We start from the raw sequence: 23,681 nt of genomic DNA, 5'->3' as shown, positions 1-23,681 counted from the left end.
GACTTCATGCTCCCTTGCAGAGTGCCTACCTTGTTCCTGAAGTTCCTATGTCCTGCTTTAGACTTCAGATTCCACCATAATCTGATTTAGAAAGTCTGGTTGAAACTTCCCAAATGGGCTGAGACAGTGAGCCTAAATGCCCCTGGGATATCTGCAGGGTATAACTTCGCAGAATCCGCTCTTAAAGCCTAATGCATTGTGTTATCAGCTCCCAACAGTAGTTGTATTGACTTTTTATTTATGAGTAGTCTAGAGCACTGCTCCCAACCTCACATTTCCTTTTTGATTTCTCATCTATCTGCAACTGTCTAAATCTTGGTTGCTGGTCACACACTCATTAATCTGATTACATAGTCTCTAAACAAAGGGATGGAGGGCTGCAAGGGTCTGCAGGTGACCCCCTAGAGAGGTCATTGATCTTAATCCTTGGTGTTGAGTATATTCTTCCGCACATGAAATCAAAATTTGAAAATCCCCAGGAGCTAATTCAGCATTTTTTAAAACTGCAGCTTGTAGGACTAGAATCCAGTCACACCCAAGAAATGGAAGAAATGCTTGCAGTAGCCATTCCTTTAATTTAATGTCCCCCTTGCCCTTTGAAACAAAATGAGGGTCTTTGTGGACCAGAAGCATGGATTTTCCTAGAGTCTAAGACTTCTATCTCACTCTCCAGCTAATGACTTTGATCCCTTGGGGTAGAATGATGTACTATTCTGGGACTATCCCCATTTTATAGATGAGAAAACTGACTCTGAGAAAGGTTAAATGACTTGCCCAGGGTCACACTGCTGGTAGCTGTCTGGACAAGATTCTAATTTGAGTCTTTCTGCCTCTAAGTCCAGTGCTCTATATATTACTCTACTTAATCTTCATTGGCATCAGGGAACAGTTTACACTGAGTATGGGAAAGAAACGTCAGGTTCTTTCTTTGTGCTCTCTTTGTAGTCTTGAGGCATCCTTTGGTTATGTTGACTTTGGTAGCAGTTTCCTAGGAACCATGCTTTGAGGGGCTGTAATGGTTGGTGCCGTGTTGTGACTCAAGGGGTTAATCAAGAAGTCCTGAATTCACTGTAGAATCAAGCTATCTAACCTCCCACCTTTTACTCAGCCAGAAACCCCTGCCCAATACAAAAATCTCCTTAGATTTCAGGTTACACTTTTGATGTCTTTTTGCCCCCTCTTCAACGCTGTTTTTGATATTTCATTTTAATCTCATTTCACCTATATAAACGTATTCCACATTGGGGTGAAGGGCACTGATTTATTAGATGCCATATCCCCTATAGGAATGACCACATGGCCTTGGAGATGACCCCGTGTAATTCTTATGGAGGGGCTGAAGGAGGACTGGGCATTTTTAACAAAAAATCAACAAAACAAATGTGGGGTGGATGGCCACTGTTTGCTTCCTCTTTCCAAGCCTGCTCCAATTGACCATGTGCTTTGAATTTCAGAAGCTGAAACATACAGAAAGTGACAAGCTTCAGGTGCAGATTCAGGCTTACCTGGACAATGTATTTGATGTGGGAGCTTTGCTGGAAGATGCGGAAACCAAGAATGCAGCCTTGGAGAGGGTTGAAGAACTGGAAGAAAACATTTCTCATGTAAATACATCCCACCTCCCCTAAAACAAACAAACAACAACAACAAAAAAACAGTCCTCACTCATATTTCACTGTTCACAAAACTAGGAACAAGATTGATCTTCCAGGAAGTGAACATGCAGAATTCAGGAAGAGTAGAAGGGTAGTTAGTTGGGGCCAAGAACCATATGAGGGGTAACATGGAAAACCTTTCTGGTCGATTCCAGATATTACACATTTATATAGCGCCACGGGCAGCGAGGTGGTGTAGTGGATAGTGTGATTGGCCCGGAGACTGGAAGACTTCTCCCTGAGTTCAAATCTGGCCTCAGACACCTACTAGCTGTGTGACCCTGGACAAGTCACTAAACTCTGTTTGCCTCAGTTTCCTCATATGCAAAATGAACTGGAGAAGGAAATGATAAACTACTGCAAAATCTTTGCCAAGAAATCCCCTAATGGGGTCATGGAGAATTAGACACAAAGAACAACAACAACAAACATTCCAGGGATTTCATTCAAAATAGGCAGGTTTTCTTATCCTGAATTGACTTACTTTGACTGAGTCAGACTAGGGAAGAACAGTAGCGCAGTGAGTAGAAAGAGCTTTGGCTTTGGAATCAGAGGATCTGGGTTCATATTCCACCTCTGATATATCAGAGTATCTCTGTATCATGGGTAAAGTCACTTAACTTTGATGGGCCTCATTTTCCTCATCTATAAAAAATGCAGGTTAGACTAGATCACCTCTGAGATGTTTTCCAGCTCTGGATCTATGATTCTGTGATCTTAATTTTTGATGGCAGCTATAGGAGAGGGAGATGGTAGAGAGAACTCAGAAGACTAAAAAAAAAATGCAACTTATATATGAGCTCTTTGATCCTGCATATTGTAAATAATAGTCCCATGAATTTGTACATGAGAGTCTATGAAGAGAGTTGCATGGGGTGGGGGGGGTAGTAGAAAGAGTTCTGGATTTGGAGTCAAGGATTTGGCTTCAAATCCCATGTCTGCTAGATACTGCTACTTGTCATTTAACTCAGATTCCTCTTCTGTAAAACGAAGGCCTTCTATTAAGTAACCTCTGAGGCCCCTTTAAGCTCTATATCTATGAGGCATGATTTCTATGCACGTCACAGATCATCTGTACCATGCTGTATACCTTCACATTTCTACCATGCACTTGTTTTAAGATATAAATGGATTTAGTTCAATGATACAAATTTTTTTTTTTTTTTTGGTGAGGCAATTGGGGTTAAGTGAGTTGCAGAGAGTCTCACAGCTAGTGAGTGTTATGTGTCTGAGGCCAGATTTGAACTCAGGTCCTCCTGACTCCAGGGCCAGTGCTCTATCCACTGCACCACTTAGCTGCCCCCAATGATATAATTTTCAAAGAAATCAACAGGCCTGTCTCTTGTTTCTTTTCTTTGGATAAAATTGACCTGTCTCCATTCATGATTCAATCAATCAGTAAGCATTTATTAGGTATTGCTATGTGCCAGGCACTGTGCTAAGTGCTTGGGATTCAGAGAAAGGTAAAAGACAGTTCCTCTCCTTAGAGAGCTCACAATCTACTGGGGAAAACCAACACATAAAAAAAAGCTAAAAGAAGGGAAAGGGAAAGGAAACCTGGCAAGGGGGCATGATAAAGTCCAGGAATGTAGCCTAGGGGGAAATGATAAGATTGCTGCCCCTTTAAGATGGCCCCCTCAATAAATGGAGGATCTGGGAGACGCCCTCCACAACATTCTCCATCCTCTCTAACGAGAGGGAAGGAGGAACCCCGGGGGTAGGGGATACTGGAGAGGTGTGAGATTCAGGGCTAATGATAGAGTCCAGTGGGCGGGATGATGAAGTTCAAGAGTGCAGACCATCTCTCCTTTCTGAGTCAGAGAGTTTTCACAGAAGGCAACGTTGCTGCTAACTAAAGTTTACTTGATGAGAATGTAAATGGGCTCCAAGTTATTTGTTTCAGTTAATTTGAAGCTACAGCTGGAATCACTTGGTAACCTGAGCCATAAATAGTTGTCTTTTGGACCAGAAATTCTCATTTGTGCAGAAATTACAAATTCCTCATAGCAGGGCAGAACACCATTTAGTGTTGTATACAAATGTACTTGGAGTTCTTGTGGCTTCTCGCATGAACATGTGCGCTAAAACAGAAACAGTTTGAGAAAGTCTAGGTGGCTTTTCATTTGAATGTGGGCAGACTGAGGAGTCAAAGTAGGAGCTCTAAAATGCAAGGCTTAATTTTGAGAACCTATGTAGCATAAGGAAGTCCTCTACTTGATGTCAAAAGACCTGAGTTCGAGTTTAGTCTTTGCATTCACAGCTTCTCTGAGCCTCGGCTTCCTTGTTTGTAAAATGAGGATAAGTGATAGTCGAAGGGTGGTGAGTCAGTAGAAGGCCAGCCTTGGAATTGGGAAAACCTACATTCAAGACCTACCTCAGACATTAAATAATTATGTCACTCTGGTCAAGTTAATCTGGAAACTTGAAAACTCTTAGTGACCTATGAATTGCCAATCTTCATGAATTTTCCATAACAATGAAATCACAGGTCCAAATCCCAGCTCTCCCCCAATCCCACATTAGGATGGTCAGTGCTTGTAATACTGGGTTGTTGTGAAAGAAGCATTTTGTGATGTATAAGACACTATATTTTGCTGTCATTATCTAGTCATTATCAGTTGTGTTCAACTCTTCCTCACCATATTTGGGGTTTTCTTGGCAAAGATACTGGAATGGTTTGCCATTTCCTTCTCTAGCTCATTTTACAGATGAGGAAACTGCGGCAAACAGTGTTAAGGGACTTGCCTAGGGTCACATAGCTGTTAAGTGTCTGAGGCCAGATTTGAATTCAGGAATTTGACTCCAGGTCTGGCACTCTATTCACTGTACCACCTAGCTATCCATGGCACTATATTGTGTGTAATATTTTGGAGATTGGACTCGAAGTCAGGAAGACTTGGTTTCATCCCACTCTTAAACACTTATTAGCTGGATGATCCTGGTCTGGTTGGTTACTCAGCCTTGATGTACTTTAGTTTCCTCATCTGTAAAATGAGAGGATTGGAATTGATGGTCTCTAAGGTCCCCTCCCTCTCTAAATCTATGATCCTATGATGGTATGTTTGTCTGTTTTGGTTGCTTCAAAGTGAGAAGGAAATATCCTTTTATTTATTTATTTTTTATTTTGGAAATATCCTTTTAGATGGAGGAGGAGAATAAGTTATCTCAGACTGCTTAAGTTTAGGGGAAAATAGAGACCTAACTAGAAGCCCTGTGAGACCTTTTCATGGTAAATATGAGCTATTGACAAGAAATGAAGTATCTTTCGTGTTATTTGTCTTGAGGCATTTTCCCTCCTTAAAAAGAATAGTGTTGCCCCCTTCTGGGAATAATCCATCTTCTCCTTGATTCCTCAAGAAAATATAATCCAGGTATTTGGTCACTGCACCCTTACAGAACATCAAAGCAAGCTGAAAATCGGCATCTTCATTGCTTGTACTTAAACCAAGTAGTTGAGTCAGTAACATCTCCCTGTATATCTAAATAATAGTTACTTAGTTGGCACATCCTCCTCAGGATATGAATTCAGTCTCAGTATTTCCTTCCTGAAAGACCTCCATTCCAAACAGCAGCACTGTAAATTCTCATTTTCTCCCTCTTCCTTTTCTCCCTCCTCTCCCCATTCTTCTCTCTGTCTGTCTCTGGCTTCTATGTCTCTCTGTGTGTGTCTCTCTTTCAAATGCACACACACACACACACACACACACACACACACACACACACACACACGTACTTTTTTTTTCATTTGTTTCCAATTAGTGTCTTCCATACTTAATTTTCAGGTTGTAAATCAGTCTACAAAGAGAGGTGGCATACTTTGGTAGGGGCAGGAAACCCCATAGGTCATTGTTCTTCATCAGAATGAATAGAAAGAGGACTGCTTTTGACGAACTCATGAACTCATTTCTATTTATAATTATCATAAGTAATTGTTCTTGCCCATAGAAAAAATAGACATAATCATACTATAAATCTTAATAGTCTGTGATAATCCAGTGATGACTTAGAAAACTCTCATGATGTACTGATCATATTTTTTGAGAATCACTGTACTAAGGCAGGATAACAGTGAGAAGTGTTTTCTGAACCCTAGAAGTAGGTAACTCTTTGTGTGTCTTGACCATGTTGTATAGTGATATAGCTCCTTTTTAAACTCTTCCAGTTGTCTGAAAAGCTGCAAGACACAGAGAATGAAGCCATGGCCAAGATTGTGGAACTGGAAAAACAGCTCATGCAGAGAAACAAGGAGTTGGATGTTGTCCGAGTAAGTGTGACAATGACAGTTTGCCCAGATGCAAAATTCCAGGGAGTGATTTCAAGCTTTCATCCTGTTGGATGTAGAATAAATAATTTTCAGGAGAATAGAATGATACAACGTGTTTATAGGATGAGATGATATACAGATAAGTGGACATGTAGAGCAAGAGCTGATATACCCAAATATGTGAAACGTGGTACTAAGAGTTCAGTATTTTCTTAGCAAAGGATTGGCACTAACCATCCTTTCTCATCTGGCAATGGCATGAGTCAGTTGTGTGCAGTATTGCATTTGGTTGGAAATATAAACACAATATGAATCTGATTGATGCCACTTTTTTTTAAATTAGGATTTAAGTTTCTTTGCATTGCTTTTCTTTAATTCCATTTGAAACCAGATTTCTTGGCTGCCATGGAAACAATGAAATCATAACATAGACAGGACTCAGTGGCATCTAACGAAAAATTCAAAATAAATCCCTTTTATTGTCAACAAGCTCAGATATTTTATTTGGCATTGCTTTTGTTCTCCGTGGTGATTTAAGTAGTTCTGAAGTGCCAGCCATGTGCTTGGAGCCATGCATAGCATAAAAAGTCAAAGGTTGTCAAAGGCTTCTAGTTCATGGCCTGCACTTTACATACACCACTGTTAATAAAATGACAGAGGACTTATGCGATGATTATCAAATCTAGGTACTTTGCTAGATATATTTATATCTCCTGCAGTTAACTCCAGTGAGTTTACTTTCTGGCACACCATAGAAACCAAGTTTTAACATATGGACTTAATTCACATGGAGATCCCCATGTTGTTAATAGTAGACAGGGTGTGAAGAATGTTTGACTGTCTGCTGGAGGTCTAGGCTAAGAGATCACATACGCAAGTCCCTGCAAGCAAGGTCTATATAAGGCCCTCTTCAGACCCCGCTAAGAAGGGACTGAGGTTGGGGAGGAGGGTTGCATTTGCTTAAAGTGGTAGTAACTTTCTTTTCTGTTTAAAACCTGGACTCTAGAAATGATCACTTGGTGATACAGTCTTTGGATTATTTTGTTATCCATATCACCCTCTAGAAAATGAGGATAAGCAACAGTGAGCCCTGAATCTTGGCCAGGGAGAAATTATAAGGATCTATGCAACAAACCAAGTACAGTCAACCTCTGGTTATTCATGAACTATTTTGTGCATTATCCCTGGGTATATTTTGAATCCAACCTGGCTTCCCTCCAACATGCTTCTTGGGCCATTTCCTTCCTTTTTTCACCTGGTATAATCTTGGGAAGCTAAACCTAATTTTATAATTAGCTGATGCAGAGCACAATTAGGAAAGGCAATTACCTACTTGAAAAAGGAAATTATATGATTTGTTCCAAAGTCAACTTAAAATTTAAAATTCTTTTTGGATGATCTATGCCTCGCTTCTTTTCCACCCATGGCTAATTGGCAATTGACTGTTGTAGTGTAAAGTGCTATTATATACAAATGAACACTGAATTAAAATATGGTGCATATTGTATATCAGTAATGAGCACTTTTCTTGTTTCTTATAGAGCTCTGCATAATTTATATTGACATCTATATCTTCACCTTCAGATTTTAGAAATGTTCCTTTGCAGGGGCCACCCTCAGTTGTTTTCCAGTGCAGTGCTGCTAGCAGTCCTGGTTCTCCTGTCATAGGTTCTTGACTGAGTTCTTTTGCAGGAAATCTACAAAGATGCAAACACCCAAGTTCACACATTGAGAAAAATGGTCAAAGAAAAAGAAGAAGCCATTCAAAGGCAGTCTACCCTGGAAAAAAAGATTCATGAACTGGAGAAACAAGGGACCATTAAAATCCAGAAGAAAGGGGATGGGGACATCTCCATTCTTCCAGTTGTGGCCTCTGGGACATTGGCTGCAGTGGCAGAGGCAACAGCTAGTCCTAACACCTATGTGGGACAAGTCTCCGGAACCCCTTCCTCAGTACCATCGCCACCACCTCCCCCACCACTACCTCCATCCACAGCAACATCAGAAGCAGGTAAGAAACCCTAAGAACTGAAATTGGTAGCAGCAGTGGGAAGGTCATTGCCTGACTTCTTAGCTGTGATGGTCTTGAGAGTTTGTAGTCTGACCTTTGGCAAGCCTCCAAAGGGCAGAGGTTTAAAGAGGTAGTCCGGTTTTTTTTCATTCAGTTTGTATTTTGTTATTGCTTTCTCATGTAAAGAAGGCCTTAAATTAAAAAAAAAAATCTTATACAATATTTGAATGTTCACAGTGCCCTGAGCACTGTGCAGCTCATATAAGATTTGGCTGGTAAAGGTAAAGTTATGTGACTGATTTTTAAAAAAAGAAAGATAAGAAACTTAACAGATCCTAGCCATCTAACTAGGACAGTAGATAGAGCACTGGACCTGGAGTCAGGAAGGTTCCTGAGTTCAAATCTAGCATCAGACACTTACTAGCTGTGTGGCCTTGGGCAAGTCATGTAACCCTGTTTGCCTCAGTTTCCTCATCTGTAAAATGAGCTAGAGAAGGAAATGGCATACCATCCAAGTAACTTTGCCAAGAAAACCCCAAATGGGGTCACAGAGAGACAGACATGACTGAACAATAACAATCATCTAACCATTGACCCCATTCGTAAGAGTTACCTTTTTATTTCTTCTTTTAAAATTATTCAGAATGTGCTATGTGTTGTAGCTAGGAGAAAGAGCTCTAGGTTGGGAGTTAGCAAGACCTGGATTTGAATCCTAGTCTGGCCACTTAGGGCCTGTATGACTGTGGGTAAGATGGTTAACTTCCCAGAACTTTTCTCCTCTATAAAGTGAGGTTAATCTTACTTGTATTGCCTACTTCAGGGTTGTTGTAGAGTGCTTTGTAAACTTTAAAGCACTATATAAATATATATGCATATATAAATGTTATCGTTATTGTAAATATCCTCCTCATTGATAACACTTGCTGGTTTTGTATCATGTACTTGATTTTTTTTTTAATTTTTATAATAACCAAGAGTAATTCAAAATCAAGTCTAGTAAATAACATGAATACTTAAGGTAGGCTATATGATTTTATGTCAGAAATGAGGCATCTGGGCAGTCTTGTGGGTAAAAGCGCTAAACTTAGAGTCAGGATAAACCTGAGTTCAAATCACACCCCAGACACTTAATAGTAGTGTGACCCTTAACTGCTTTCAGCCTCAGTTTCATCTGCAAAATAGGAATAACGGTAGCACCAACTCCCAGGGTTGTTGAGAGTCAAAAGAGATAATATTTGGAGTGTTTTGAAAACCTATGTAAATGTTAGCTAATATTACAAAGTAACAAGAGAATGTGTGGAGGTGGGGGAATTTTAAACTGATTCTTGGGCAACTTCCAAGAGGAAGTTTCCAGGATTTTTTTGGGGGGGGGGGAGAGTGAAACAATGGCTGTATCATTGCAGTAAGTATGTAGACCTCTTCATTGGGTACTCATTTGTATATATAAATTCTGGTATACCTATTCAAAGCTTCATTGCTGTGGGGATGCTTTTTGTCAATGTAGACCCTAACCCCCTCCGTGCCCTAATAGACAGTTGATGGTAACGAGCTGCTTTGGACAGAGCAACTCACTTTGTTATGACCAGGGAATGTGCCTCTCTGAATTTAGCCTGGCTGATCCTTGGAAAGCAGACAAACCAGTACCATGGAGCCCACTCTGAAACTTTTCCTGCTTTTAGGTTTTGTCAGTTTACACTCAGACATCATGGCCCCTAAGAACTCAGAGTTATTTGTACATCAGAAAGAAGTATAAGATTTTGGCTTAAATTGTCCTGAAAGTGACAGAGTGCGTTAAAGATAAATTAACCATCTAATTGCTTTATAGTCACACCACATATGGGACATATTCCTTGCCTTTTACATTTGAGGCCTTTAAAATGCTTTTCTAATTCATCTTTTCTTGTTACTTTTTGACTTTAGAAGTTTGAATACAGTGAGAATCCGTTGGAAACTTGCTATCTTCCTTGGATCAGCTGTCTTAACCTGAGGTTCATGGATAGCTTTCAGGGGACCTGAGAACTTGGGGAAAACAATTATATTTTTATTTCCCTAACCTTTAACTGAAAATTTTGCATTTCCTTTGATTGTTTAAAAAATTCTTCTGAGAGGGGTTCATAGTCTTCACCAGACTGCCAAAGGGGATCTTGATACAAAAAGATTAAGAACTTCCTGCCTTAGATATTTGTTTTCAGCCATGCTGAGAGAAGATCCTGAAGAGTAAACCTTCCCATCTCTTTGCCACCTTCTCAAGTAAATTGTTTCTTCTTTCCCCCTGCTAGTTCAAAATGGCCCGGTGACAGCACCTGTGCCCCCACCCCCTCCTCCGCCCCCACCTCCGCCTCCACCACCTCCTCTCCCAGGACCAGCTGCTGATGCTCCACCAGCTCCTCTACCACCCCCACCTCCTCCATCGGCACCCCCATTGCCTGGCACAGCTTCCCCCACAGTGGTTTTCAACTCAGGATTAGCAGGTAAGATTGTGTAGAGGAGGATACCTTTACTTTTTTTTCTGATGTTCTCCCAAAGGATGGGAGTTGTATTGGAAGGAACCTTGGTAGTATATGGCTTGGAATGAAAATGCCTGCTTTTAGAATCAGTCATTAGCCATTATTTTGTCCATTCCCAAGTGACACTCTCTCCCTAGGGCCAAAGTTGTTTTCTAGGTGGTCCTTGAACTCCCGTAAGTCTGCTTTTCAGATGTTGTTCAAGTCCTCCCCCACTGCTATGGCCAAAGCCAATGGAAGGGGATGATGTCCAGGTTCAGAGGTGAATACACTTTTGTTCATTCACACAGAAAATATTTTTTTTGAGTGGTTACTTCCTGCAAAGCCCTGTGCTTTCAGAGAAGAAAGATCTTCCAGCTAGTTTTATCAAGGACAGTGAGTATCTTGTCTGTAAAATGGAGAATGCTGCTTTCCTCACAGTAATTGTGTATTGTAGGCCCGTAGGCATCACATTAGTTTATTTAAGTGCATTAGAGTTTGGTCTCATGGATTGCCAACAGCAGCCTTTCTCAGCTCCTTCAGCTGCCTTAGAAGAATTCATGTTGCACATAGATTTACCAGGAGACAATTTTAAAAAAGTAAATTCTATCTTAAGCCTTGAAATATAAATCCTTAATTTTGAATCACAGGACTTTTTCTTTAGGAAATGGAATCTCTTTTACCAGTCAACGTGCTTTTCACAGGTGCACGCACCTCTGGGTGTTCAGAGTTGCTCTGAGCCTCACCTGATGTGTAGAATAAAAAAGTGTTTCCCAACCAGATCAGTTTCAAGAGGTTGGAGGTTATTCTGACAAGTAGGACTCTCTCCCCTGGCTATGGTGGGGCTTTCCCCGGCTGGCCCATCTGCACCTGTTGGGCTTTTTCTGGACAATGAAACTTCACTACAGTAGTTTCCATCTCAGAATTTCCTGGCCAAAGCCCACAAGGCAACAGTATCCCAGATAAGCCATGCATATAACAGTGTATGTTCAGACTCCTAATCCCTTGAAAAGTGCTTAGCCATGTCACCAGGAGGCCATTAGGACTGCTTAGCTTATCCCTTTTGGTAGCACAAATTTGTTATCATCAAACTAGTACTATTAGGTTTTACCCTTCCATTTATGTAGCTCTTATTAAAAGGGCAGGTGGAGGACCTTCCCCAAAACATTCAGAAGAAATGCATGACTTATTTCTCCTCTTCATGTTCTTCCAATCTACCACTTTCTCCTAGAATTTTTCTTTCTTCTGAAAAAGAAAAGGCTGGATTCATCATGGAACTGGTGGATGATGAAATGTTTTTTAAGAATGACAACCGCAAAAACCTCCACCAAAACCAACCCCCTGGAATCCATTTAGCTGACAGACCTGTCTTAGTGATCACAAGTGAAATACTATAACCCCTCATGCATACCTGAGCCTCCTAATTAGGCTTTCCATTACAGCATTATAAAAAGAGCACCCAAGTTGTGAGATACATCTGTTGTTGAATTGCTGATTTGGCTCTGCATCTCTTCTGGCTGGTAGAGTGTGATGTGGTACCATATGGGCTGACATTCACCTCTGTCTCCTCCTGAGTTTGTCCTAACATTATCATTCAGCCCTGCAGTGATAGAACAAATGAACTTGGTTGCAGGGAGGGTCAGATGTAGAATCACCTTCCGGTTGACCGTTGGCTCAGCAAATTGACTTTTTTAAGTTATCTCTGATCTTCCCATGATTTAAAAAATTTAAACCAGTAGTCTTGTTTTGCTTGATACTGCCATGGGGTGCAAAAGCCCCTTATGAGTTTAATTCTGCCTCAGCTGTTTTCATGTCTAGGCACAGCTATTTTCAAAGCTGCTGCCATTAATCTTCTTTCCTGTATGCCAGTTGTCATTTAGAAGGATGTCAACCGGTAGCAGGGCCTCCAAATGATGGGTCACTAGCTTGTGGAATTGGGAGATTGCTTAAGGAATTGGTTAACTCCTGAGTGCCCACACCCAATGACCTGGTGGGTAATAGTGTCCATTAGCACTGATGTCATCTTATTAGATTTGCAATATGTGTGGCTGGCATTTTCATTAACCATTCTTCTCCATGTGTCTTGGAGGTTTATCAGAATGTATTTCCTTAATGATGAGAGGCAGAGAGATTGGACAGTTTGGCACAGACCTGTGCCCATCATGAGTTTGGTGGCAGCTCAGAATTCATTAGGACTTTGACAGCACAGGCAGCGGCAGGCCATACCCACATATGTAGCAGCAGTAGAGTGTTTTCCTTTTAGATAAAGGGGGGGTTGGGTTGGAAGAAGCTTCTGTTAAAAGCCCATGTGTGGAGTATTTATTTGCATTTACAGATACAATACTACTACTACTCATGCCTAAGTGGAAGACTCACTCCACAGATCTGTGAATCTTTGAGGGGACAAGAAGATTCCAGTGGCTTTTGGGCATCACCTACCAAACATATCTGGCTTTTTCTCCCAGGCTGAGGCATCTGCATGGGGGCTACATTAATGTCCTGGTCTAGATAAGCCGTACAGTCCGGAGCTCTCCAGTTGGTTATAAAGTTATAAAGTTAAACATCTCTGTTCATGTATATATGAATGTACTGTGTGGGTCTTATGTAAAAAGTGGGCCTCAGTTCATATGAATTCTTTGTTTAAAAACAAAAGACTATTCATATCCTATGGGATTGGATATCATCCATCCCCCCCACCCCCAACTGTGTTTTCATAGTTTTATAGCTGTTGGGGGTTCTTGCTGTGAAATACAATTAAGTGTTTGGTCTGTTTGTTTTCTAATAAGGGTCTACTAAAGAAAAGGTAAAAAATGCTTTGATGCAGGCCTGTAAAGATTTTGTCTCACTCAGCATTTAGTTGTGAAGTGCTGGGTCAGGATGAGCATGGTGTACAGTACTAAGAGTGCATGAACTGATGAACTGGATGACTCTAACCATGTCTAATTTTTGTTTTATTTCCTTTGTCCTCTGCTTCCACAAAAGATGGGCCAATCAAGCTTTTCTGTAGGTTCCTTCTCACTAAGTGTTTTTAAGTATTTACCCACGTCTTCCTGTCAGTTGCTCTGTGCCTTGACATCTTTTCACTCCATGTTATTTTAAGGACAGACTCATTACATTCTGACGTTGTGTTTGAGGAGAGTCCTGATGTTGGCTTACTGTTTCTCTACAGTTTTGCCCCAGACTTCTTTAGCTGAATTGGTAGATAAGATTTTTCTTTTTCTTTTCTTTTTTTTTTGCTTTGTTTTGTTTTGTTTCAGGGCTTTCTGTCTTGGTTTCGTATGCAGACTCTCTTTCTCATGAGAAAAGGAAGTGTTCTTAGTTAGGTGTAACTATCTTGAATCCCTGAATTTCCAGGCCTCTGATGTCTGGGAGAGTCACACACTTTTAGCATAGGAAAAGACTTAATAGCAGTGCCAAGATATGCTGACCCACCAAACTATAGGCTTATTCTTACCCTTCTACCTTGCTCTGTTGCTCTGTCAATTGTTAAACCAGCAAAGCTTCTCCCTCTGGCTTGGGCAGGGGTTTATGGGTGGTGACTGTCTCTGAGCCCTGCCTCTATCCCCACCCCCATGTCAGTTCTATTGGAAATGGCATCTGTCACAGCAAAAGGGTGGTTCCTTTACAGTTTATAAAGATCCACTTCTTAAGTGGAGGACCACTATGAGGGTTAAGAGACTTAAGGCCAATACTGACTTTCCCTCACTGATGATATGAGGAAATAGGGTTAAAACCAGTATTGTTTTTGAAACTGAAGCACAAGAAAAGCCCGAATGGAGAGGACAGGCTTTTCTTAGGTTGCTAAAATGTCACACCCCAGAGAAGAGACAAGGGAGACCTTGAGTAGAATTCCCATCTCTGCTCCCCTCCTGCCACCACCATACCACCCTCATGCAGGGCCTGAATTCTTCTGTCCCTAAAGAAAGAGAACTGAAGTTCACAGGACTAAGAACTAGTGGGAGATAGTGATAGATTTTGTGGTATAAAGGCCTGATTTGGTAAAGGCTGTGTCTGTGTTCCTGCATGCTTTTGTATGGATTTATATGATGACATTCCTGCTGTTTATATGGCCTTTGTGACACTGGAGGAATGAGAGGCAACATGTTTTCTCCCCCTTTCCCTTAGCTACTAGCAAGGAAAATGACTAATAAGGAAGAAAAAAACCAAACCCCTTCACATGTCTATGTACTGAATTATTTGCCCTGAAACATTCAAGTTTGTCATCCCTACTTTATTAATGATGACAAATGGTGAAACTTCCCAGTAGTAAAATGTGCTTCAGATGACTCACTTGAGAAGACTGTAGCTGAATGTCTTCATGTTGTTTAATTAACTAAGTGGATCTTTGGTGGGTCACCTAGTCTGTCCTCAGTTGAGGAAAACTAATTTGATTTCTTCTGGATTGACCTCCCTGCTTCTTATGAGAAGAAATGAAAATCAATATTTTTATTAAAATTTTATAATCACATATGGAAAATAATTGACCTCCTGTTGAAAATTTGCTCTTGAGAAGAGGAAGAAAAGTATGGAATCCGTTCCTGGAAACCTAGCTCATTCCTTGATATCTGAGGATCATTGGCTTTTACTGAGTTAGAAGGCACCTTAGCCCCTATTTTACCAATGAAGAAAACCCAGGACCAGAGAGGTAAAGGTCACTTGGTGCTTTTTGTCTACTTAAACATTTTTTTCAGTACTTCATAGGGCTTAGTCTGTTTGAGCTAAGTTTGCCTTGAATTGAGTTCTTAGCAACAAAACTAATCTTTCCATCAGTGTAATCCAAATTATGCAAACCATCCACAGGAATTTATGGCTTTGGCTGAAGGTTTTGTTCTTCCTGAGTGCACATCCTTGGCATTTTGGACAGCTTTATCTATATTTAATGAAAGCCTATAAAGATTAGTTTGGAAACTTGAACCTTGGAACCAAAGATTTAGGAAGTTAACCTTACAAATCAGCTTACATTTGGCAAGGCAGAGCTCAGTCACAGAGGGCTCACTCACATTTTCTGCTGTCCAGTAATGCTGGCAGTAATTTCTGGACTCACAGGAAAAAAATGCCATTTGTTCTGTTTTTATTCTGAATTTATTCATTCACAATATAATGCAGTAATCCAATTGCCTAACTTGAGTGGGGGGGGGTTGGTTTGGGGAACTAACAACTCTTTAGTTCCTAGACAGTTTTAGAGTCCATCAACCAACTGAAAATTGAACTAAAAATTCCTCTGGTTTTTGTCCGTAGAGGCCACATACTATTTTCAGAATTTAAAATTTTGAATGACTCTTGCCCATTTTCCTCCAGTGATGAAGTGTCATCTGCAAGGATTGTTATTTGATTGTTCCAGATGGTCCCAGTTTTTTTGCAGAATTTTAATTTTGTTCCCTCTGATGCCTTTAGCTGTGAAAATCAAGAAGCCAATCAAGACAAAGTTCCGCATGCCTGTTTTTAATTGGGTTGCTCTGAAACCCAATCAGATCAATGGGACAGTCTTCAATGAAATTGATGATGAAAGAATTCTGGAGGTAATGATGCCCTTAGTGGGTAGAGCTTTGCTTTCTGATCTGACCAGCAAAGGTAGCTTGGCTCAGCCAAGATAAATCTCACCATGCATGTGATTAATGCTCATATTTCCAGTTACACTGAGGAGAAATAGGACTATGGATATTGAGCTAGAAGAGAACTCATAAGCTGTTTGGTCCAACCTCTTCATCTTACAGTTGAGGAAATTGAGATTCAATGAGATTAAGCAACTTAAAGGTCAAGGTCACCCAGGTGGTGAGTGAAAGAGGCAAGAATTTATCCTAATCCATGTAACCCAATTCTTGGACTCTAGAGCCAGTGTTCTTTTAGGTGGTAGGATTCATTATTCATTAGGTTCCTGAAATATATTGGGTCAGACATACATATGACACAATCCTTGTTCCTCATAAATTTTAAGATGACATGAAAACCATCCCTTATCCATTCTGCAAATGCGTAAGGATCCAAATATCACAATATGAACCAACTACTTTGGTTGATCGAAATTCATGGTCATGGCCATCTTAAGTCAGTTTAATTAGTGTTTTGAAATAATCAGTTGTTACCTGCAGATAGTCACTATCTTTTAATGCACTTGTGATTGAAGTCTTGTTCCAATTTAAACTAGGAAAAGAACCAAAGCTCGTCTCAGGCAAAATATTAAGAAGAAACTCCTAGATCTCTGATAAGCATAATGTTTAATACTTGAAAAACTCTCCAGGGGTTTTCTAAGTAAATTAAAAACATAGAACCAATTTTCCAATTTAATTTTTTCTTCCTTCAGGATTTAAATGTGGATGAATTTGAAGAAATATTCAAGACAAAAGCCCAAGGTCCTGCTATTGATCTTACTTCAAGCAAACAGAAGATAACTCAGAAAGGATCAAACAAAGTAACATTACTAGAAGCAAATCGGGCCAAAAATCTTGCCATTACCTTAAGAAAAGCTGGAAAGACTGCAGATGAGATATGCAAAGCAATTCATGTGTAAGTTAAGGGCATATTTCTGAACAAACATATTCAAGTAGGTGTAGGGGAAGCAAAAAGATATATATATGTGTAATATATATATATATATATAAAACAGTTATGGCTTGGCAGAAAACAGAAATGGTTCTATAGGGATAAGAAGACTCATCTGTTCTTGGTATCTATGAGCAACAGATTTCCTTTAAAAGGAAAACGTAAACTCTGAGTTGTATTACATCCTAATGCTAAACAGGTGGAACAAAAATTACCTTAGAGAAAATTAGAATGGGTAATTAATGTCTCTTGGATTATTTTCTCTTTATATTAATATATAAATGTATATTTATTGTTTTGTTAATTTGTATAATTATACATATAGTATATTGATATATGTTGTTTATATATCAATAAATTAATTAATATATTTATTATATTAATATATAAAGCTGCTATCTTATGTTTGCATGGTACAGTGGTTCTGCAAACATATGCAATATAAGCTTTGCATGTGTTAGGGGAAAAAAATGGTGAAATGGTCAGTTTTTTCCGAAGTGTCTAAATTTAAGCCAGATTTGTTGAACATGAACTTCCTGGCATCTTTGGAATGATCTAATTGAATACTAGAAGCACATATGATGTAGACATATGTGAAAATTCATAAAAAGAGGAATGTGTTTTCTATTGTTTTTCAGCACATTTTAGACTGACCTTAAAAAACTTGGCTCATTTTCACCCTTAGATTGCATTGAATGTGTCACATTAATTTACTTGATTATTAAGAACATCAAACCAGTCATGTGAAGGTCATGGTGACCTTAATATGGGAATAGGACACCTATTGAAAGTGTTTTGTGTAATTACAAAGTCCTCAGGACTTGAACTATATGATGTCATTATAATATCTTGCTGCCGTATCATTGTAGCCTTTTAGAATTAGAAGGAGCCTTGGGAAGTCATCTAATCCAGTGTCCTGCAGCCAAATAAGAGGAAGATTCTAGACTTTCACTTGGTTTGCTAGTGTATGACATTTAAGCTTTCTTTTTTTAAAAACATTACATGAATGGGATGTGTTGTGATTATTAAATATAATTCCATTGTTTCTCTAAACAGGGGTAATTCAGATTTAAAATTAAATGCTGAGTTGAATATTCATTCAGGTGAATTCCTTCAACTTTACATGTGTGACTCCTAGGCCAGAATATCTAGTCTTAGTTGAGTCAGTCAAAAAAAATTTATTTATTTGGATGTCTTTACCAAGGTAAAATAGATTTGGTAGACTGTTTTACTGAATTTACCAAGGGTTCTTATATCATGTAAATAGCCTTGATTTTTACAAACATTAACATCTGGGAATTCCTAGAAGAACTAACTCCATTGTCCTATCTCTCCACTCTTTGTCCAACAGAAGTGTGGAGGCTGAGTTGGATATTCAACGAGGTGAATTCCTTAAGAAATTTGACATATGTGACTCTTAGACCAGAATATCTAGTCTGAGTTAATTCAGTTCAAAAAAAAATTTATTTGGATGTCTTTACCATAGTAAAATAAATTTGATTTACTGTTTTACTGAGTCCCTGCCATGCCATGTCCCTGCAGATCATTTGGAATATGCCATTGGTAGGCAGAGTCTTTGACTTCCCAAGAAAATTAAGCTATCATCATGGTTTAATAGAAAGAATGATAGATTTGGAATCTGAGGGCCTGGGTTTCAATCCTGGCTCTGCTGTTTATTGCTTTTGTGACCTTAAGCAGGTCATGTAACCTCTCAGAGGCTCAGTTTTCACATTTGTACAATAAGTAGGTTGGACTTAGTGATCTGAAGTCCTCCATTTCCAGCTTTCAATCTATGATCCCATTAGCTGAGAATGAGAACCTTCCATATGGTTCAGGTTTTCATGCAGGGTTCCTAACAATAGCACATATTTATATATTAGTTTACAAATTTCTTTCCTCACAATGCAACCCACCCACTGGGTGGCACTGTGGGCATTATTGTCTCCATTTTATAGATGAGAGAACTGAAGCATAGAGTAGTGACAGGGGATTGGCTCATTACCTCACAGTAGTAAGGTTTCGGGTGAGACTTTGGACCTAGTTCTTCTGACTTTCAAGTCTTACATTCTTCCCACTATGCTGTGCACAAATGCTTGATCATCCATTAGAATTGGTTGAAATCAGTCGCACCACATCAAGATTCTGAGTTCCCACAATATCTCTACCAGCATTTGTGTGGTTTAGAGGTTCAGAAGTCTCAGACCTCCAGAAATGCTAAAAGACCGACCCATTTAGCAGAGTTAGCAGAGGTCACTGAATAAAGACAAGGTTGGGTTTTTTTCCCCATTCTTTTTCAGCACTACCCATTTCACATATGTCTTCTCAGATTTGACTTGAAGACCTTGCCAGTAGACTTTGTGGAGTGTTTGATGAGGTTCCTACCAACTGAAAATGAAGTGAAAGTGTTGCGGCTCTATGAGAGGGAAAGGAAGCCTTTGGAGAACTTGTCTGATGAGGATCGGTTCATGATGCAGTTCAGTAAAATTGAAAGGCTCATGCAGAAGATGACCATCATGGCCTTCATTGGGAACTTCTCTGAAAGTATCCAGATGCTCACACCTGTAAGTGGGGCAACAGGCTGGGTGCCAGCCCTAAACAATAGAATTCCTCTGACATACACTTAAATGTTTACTACAACTTTTCTCATGCTGCTTGCCTATTCAGTCAATCAAATCAATTGACGAGCTTCCATTGCTCATTGATGATAAAATAATGCCAGTTTCCCCTGTGGGGTACCTTTCGCTGTGGTCACATAACTCCGTTAGACTTCAAAGGTAGCTCTAAAAATAACGAGAAGGAGAAATTGGAAATTGGACTCTTCAGTCATTGTCAAACCCACCAAAACAACCAGGTCTCTTGTCCAGATTGACCAGAGTGAAAACATGATGGACACATTTACCAAAATCTCCCCAAAAAACCAAAACCAAACCTATTTCTTTTGGAAATAGGCATTTTACTTGAAATTCTTAAATTATCTTAAAAGTGGGAATTTGTTAAATTCTCTTTGTGGCTAATTAGACTTATAGTCATTGATTCCTTGGCCAACTCAGATAGTCTAGCATAGAGTAATTTAACAAAGACAGGCCACTTGCATACTAGGAAAAACTTTAGATTGTTTTTCAAAAACCATTTTCTAATTCAAAATTGAGTGCTTCTTGCTTGCCAAGGAGAATCTTTCTGTTGAAAAGAATAATAGTTGAAAATTATGCAATGTTTTGGGGTTTGCCAAGGGCTTGATAGACATCATTTTCATTTGAGACTCTCAACAATCCTGTGCTATGGTTATTACAAGTATTATTCTCATTTCGCAGGTGAGGAAGCTGAGGCCCAGAAAGATTGTGACTCTCCTATGGTCAAACTAGTTGTGTGGCAGGGTTTGAGCGCAGGTCTTACTGATTCCAAGATCAGATCTCTGTCTGCGATATGACTCTGCCTCTTAAGGATAATCATACCTACCTTACTTCATTTCCCCCCTCCCTTTTTTTTTTCATCCTTTCTCTTCCCCATTAGTTTAAAAGTAGAAATATTATTGCACAATGAGACGGCGAGCTGGGAAGATGAGGGCTTCCTAGATGGTATTGACTCTCACCTGTGGGGAATGTTCCCAGCAGATAGTTACGTATTTTGAGAAAATTGAGTTTTGAAGAAAATGATTTAAAATAGTCTTTATATATAATGATATAGCTGCAGCAGACACAGAATGTGCAGGTTGAAATCACTCTGTTCAGAAGTTCAGCTTTCCTGTGTCAAATTTTAGATTCCAGTTCAATTTTGGAAATGTTAACATGTCTCTTTTTCCCTCCTTCTTTAATGTTAATCTAGCAACTGCATGCAATCATAGCAGCCTCTGTCTCAATAAAGTCATCCCAAAAACTCAAGAAAATTCTGGAGGCAAGTGAAAGTTTTTTTCCCCCTATTTTTTTCTTCTATGTATCTAAAAATCTGCCTGTCAGTCACATCCTTTAATGTGCCTGTATATAGGAATGCCTGGGGGTACTGAACCAACATGCTTCTCTCTCTCTCTTTTTTTAAAAAATTTACCTTGCAGATCATCTTGGCTCTTGGTAACTATATGAATAGCAGTAAGCGGGGAGCAGTTTATGGATTTAAACTCCAGAGTTTAGATCTGGTAAGTGAAATAAAAGAAAACAAATAATCTCAAAGGGAAAACAGGTGGCAGAGATTGAAGGGGGCATTATGATGAATACTGTGCTATTCATTGTCACCTGCGCTGTATGAGTGGGACTGGGAAAGGTTTCATATTGCATATTCTCCATTGGGATCATGGGCTGGATGCCAGGCAAATAGAATCTAGCAATAGACTGAATTTATCATTTAAAGGCAATGTGAGTCTTTTGAAATGTCAGTTTGAAAGTGAGTGAGGTGCTAGTCCCCAGGAACCTCTTCTGCCTGTTTTTGCTCTAGCCCCACCTTGTCACGGGTATTTAGCACTCTCAACTCCGAGGAGGCCCAGGGATGGTCAGACTAGTGCAGAAGGGTGCTAGAGCACAGCTGAATGGAGGAAGCTTGCACAATACCTGCTTCCTCCTTATCTGCTTGAAACAGGGTCATCTAGCTGTTAATTTTGGGGGGAAAAAAAGCTGACCTTGGATCATTTCAGTTTTTATCCTAGGTGAGTGGGAAGAAAAATCAGTGCCATCCAAAGAAAGTAGAGAGGTGTGAAATACACATAGGGGATCAGAATCACACCCTTGAGTTATAACACCCACTGGCTGGGGAAGTCCTGTGGGTTCAAACCAATGGACTCATTTACTCAAAAATACTTGGCTTCCATCTGTAGTCTTAACTACGAGCTCCTGGCCAGGTCTCATCTGGGAAGACCTGAGAAGGTGTTCATCCTGCTGGGCTATGCAGTTCTTAACCTTCCAGATTTCCTACACCTGAACCTAAAACCCTTCCCTTTGGTTTTCAGCTCCTAGACACCAAGTCGACAGACCGAAAGCAAACCCTGTTGCACTATATATCCAATGTTGTAAGAGAGAAGTACCATCAAGTGTCCCTCTTTTACAATGAACTTCACTATGTGGAGAAAGCTGCTGCAGGTAGTAAATGATATTGTTTGGTTGTGTCCTCGGATTATGACATGATGTGATGTTGCTTCTTGAACTATCTGGTGATTGGTCACTGTTCAGACAACTGGCTAACCAGGGCTCATTTAACCAGAGCCTTAAGCAGCAGGTACATTGTTTTTTTCAAAGGGACAAATTCAGAAGGGGAAGAGAGCAAGCATTTATTAAGCACCTACTAAGTGTCAGGCACTGTGCTTTACAAATATGCATTACATATTTGTAATGCAATATGGATTACAAATATTATCTCATTTGATCCTCCTAACTACCCTAGGAGATAGGTACTCTTTTTAATCTCCATTTTACAGTTGGGGAAACTGAGGCAGAAGTTAAGTGACTTGCACAGGGTCAGATGGAAAGAGAGCAAGCATTCATTAAGCACCTACTATATGTTAGGCACTGTGCTAAGCACATCAAAAGTATCTCATTTGATCCTTCTGATAGGTACAATTTTTTAATCCCCATATTGCAATTGAGGAAACTGAGGCAGAGGTTAAGTGACTTGTCTAGGGTAACACAGTAAGCGTCTGAGGTGGCATTTGAACTCAGATCTTCCTGACTCCAGGCCTAGTGCTCTAGCTACTGTGCTGCCTTGATGTAGAATCAGAGCAGGTATTGTCTACTCTCTGGTAGCAAAATGTTTTCAGAGGGCTAATGTGGAAATGAAAATGGCACCCTTCTGAGATCTCGTCTGTAAAGCTCACAGAATCTCAGTGTTCTGTTCCAAGGGCTCGTTACACTTCTGGGCTGTGATTGCCCCCTTATCTTCTGGAACCATGAATCAACCAATCATTTACTTTTCAATGCACACTCCTAGCACTGTTTCCTGGTTAGGGCTGCTGTAGTAAAGAGTAGAGCCCAATTCAGTGCAACAGTCAATGATTCTCAAGTAAGTGGACCTGGATTCAAACCTCATCTCTGATGCTCACTACCTGTGTGACTTTAGGCAAGTCACCTCCCTGGGTCTCAGTTTCCTTGTCTATAAAATGAGAGAGTTTGATTAGGAGGCATTTAGGGTTAGGGTTAGCTCGAGATCTGTGATTCTAAAATGCAAGGAAAAGAATTGACCAAGAGGTTTTCTTGCCAGAGAATTTCAAAGACCAGCAAAGAAAAAAATGATATCCTGTTAATTAGATGGAAAAGTACATGAGATTCAAGCTTCAGATTGACTGGATTAGAATTAGCCTGTAAAAGTAATTGAGGGGCAGCTAGGTGATGTAGTGGGTAGAGCACCGGCCCTGAAGTCAGGAGGACCTGAGTTCAAATCCAGCCTCAGACCAAACACTTAACACTAGTTGTGTGACCCTGGGCAAGTCACTTAATCCCATTTGCCTTAAAAAAAAATAATTGAGATTACCACCTAGTTAGCAAGGATCAAAATGGAAAGTTAGCTCATAGCAACCTACTTTCCTTCCTTCCCCTAAGAACCACACCCCAGATGAGCTCTATTTAGGACTGCCTCCTTAGTGGTGGCCTTTTTCTCTTGGTGTTCCTCCATGCATGTGGCCTTTTGTCCTGAGGTCTCTTCACAAAGTCTTTTAGGTTAGCAGTTCAATTTATCTAGCACAGGGGTGGGGGAACCTTTGGCCTCAAGGCCACATGTGGCCTTCTAGGTTCTCGGGTGTGGCCTATTGACTG

The 23,681-nt window shown here is 40.0% G+C and overlaps 1 protein-coding gene across 4 annotated transcripts in view; it reads left to right on the top strand.

The window, feature by feature from the left end:
* LOC114045696 (formin-like protein 2) overlaps positions 1–23,681 on the top strand; it is a 371,038-nt gene that overhangs the window by 330,111 nt on the left and 17,246 nt on the right. For all 4 annotated transcript variants that reach the window (XM_027865802.1, XM_027865804.1, XM_027865803.1 and 1 more), the window contains exons 12-21: positions 1,455–1,604; positions 5,818–5,919; positions 7,612–7,930; positions 10,210–10,401; positions 15,808–15,932; positions 16,715–16,917; positions 19,280–19,514; positions 20,776–20,844; positions 21,002–21,082; positions 21,887–22,016. In XM_027865802.1, coding sequence (XP_027721603.1) covers positions 1,455–1,604; positions 5,818–5,919; positions 7,612–7,930; positions 10,210–10,401; positions 15,808–15,932; positions 16,715–16,917; positions 19,280–19,514; positions 20,776–20,844; positions 21,002–21,082; positions 21,887–22,016 — 1,606 coding nt within the window. The remainder of the gene's footprint in view (positions 1–1,454; positions 1,605–5,817; positions 5,920–7,611; positions 7,931–10,209; positions 10,402–15,807; positions 15,933–16,714; positions 16,918–19,279; positions 19,515–20,775; positions 20,845–21,001; positions 21,083–21,886; positions 22,017–23,681) is intronic.

The sequence above is a fragment of the Vombatus ursinus genome, unplaced genomic scaffold, assembly GCF_900497805.2.
Source record: "Vombatus ursinus unplaced genomic scaffold, bare-nosed wombat genome assembly UNPS02014779.1, whole genome shotgun sequence".
Taxonomy (NCBI): Eukaryota; Metazoa; Chordata; class Mammalia; order Diprotodontia; family Vombatidae; genus Vombatus; species Vombatus ursinus.
The sequence above is the reverse complement of the archived record's forward strand: the minus strand, read 5'-3'. Positions and strand labels throughout refer to the sequence as shown.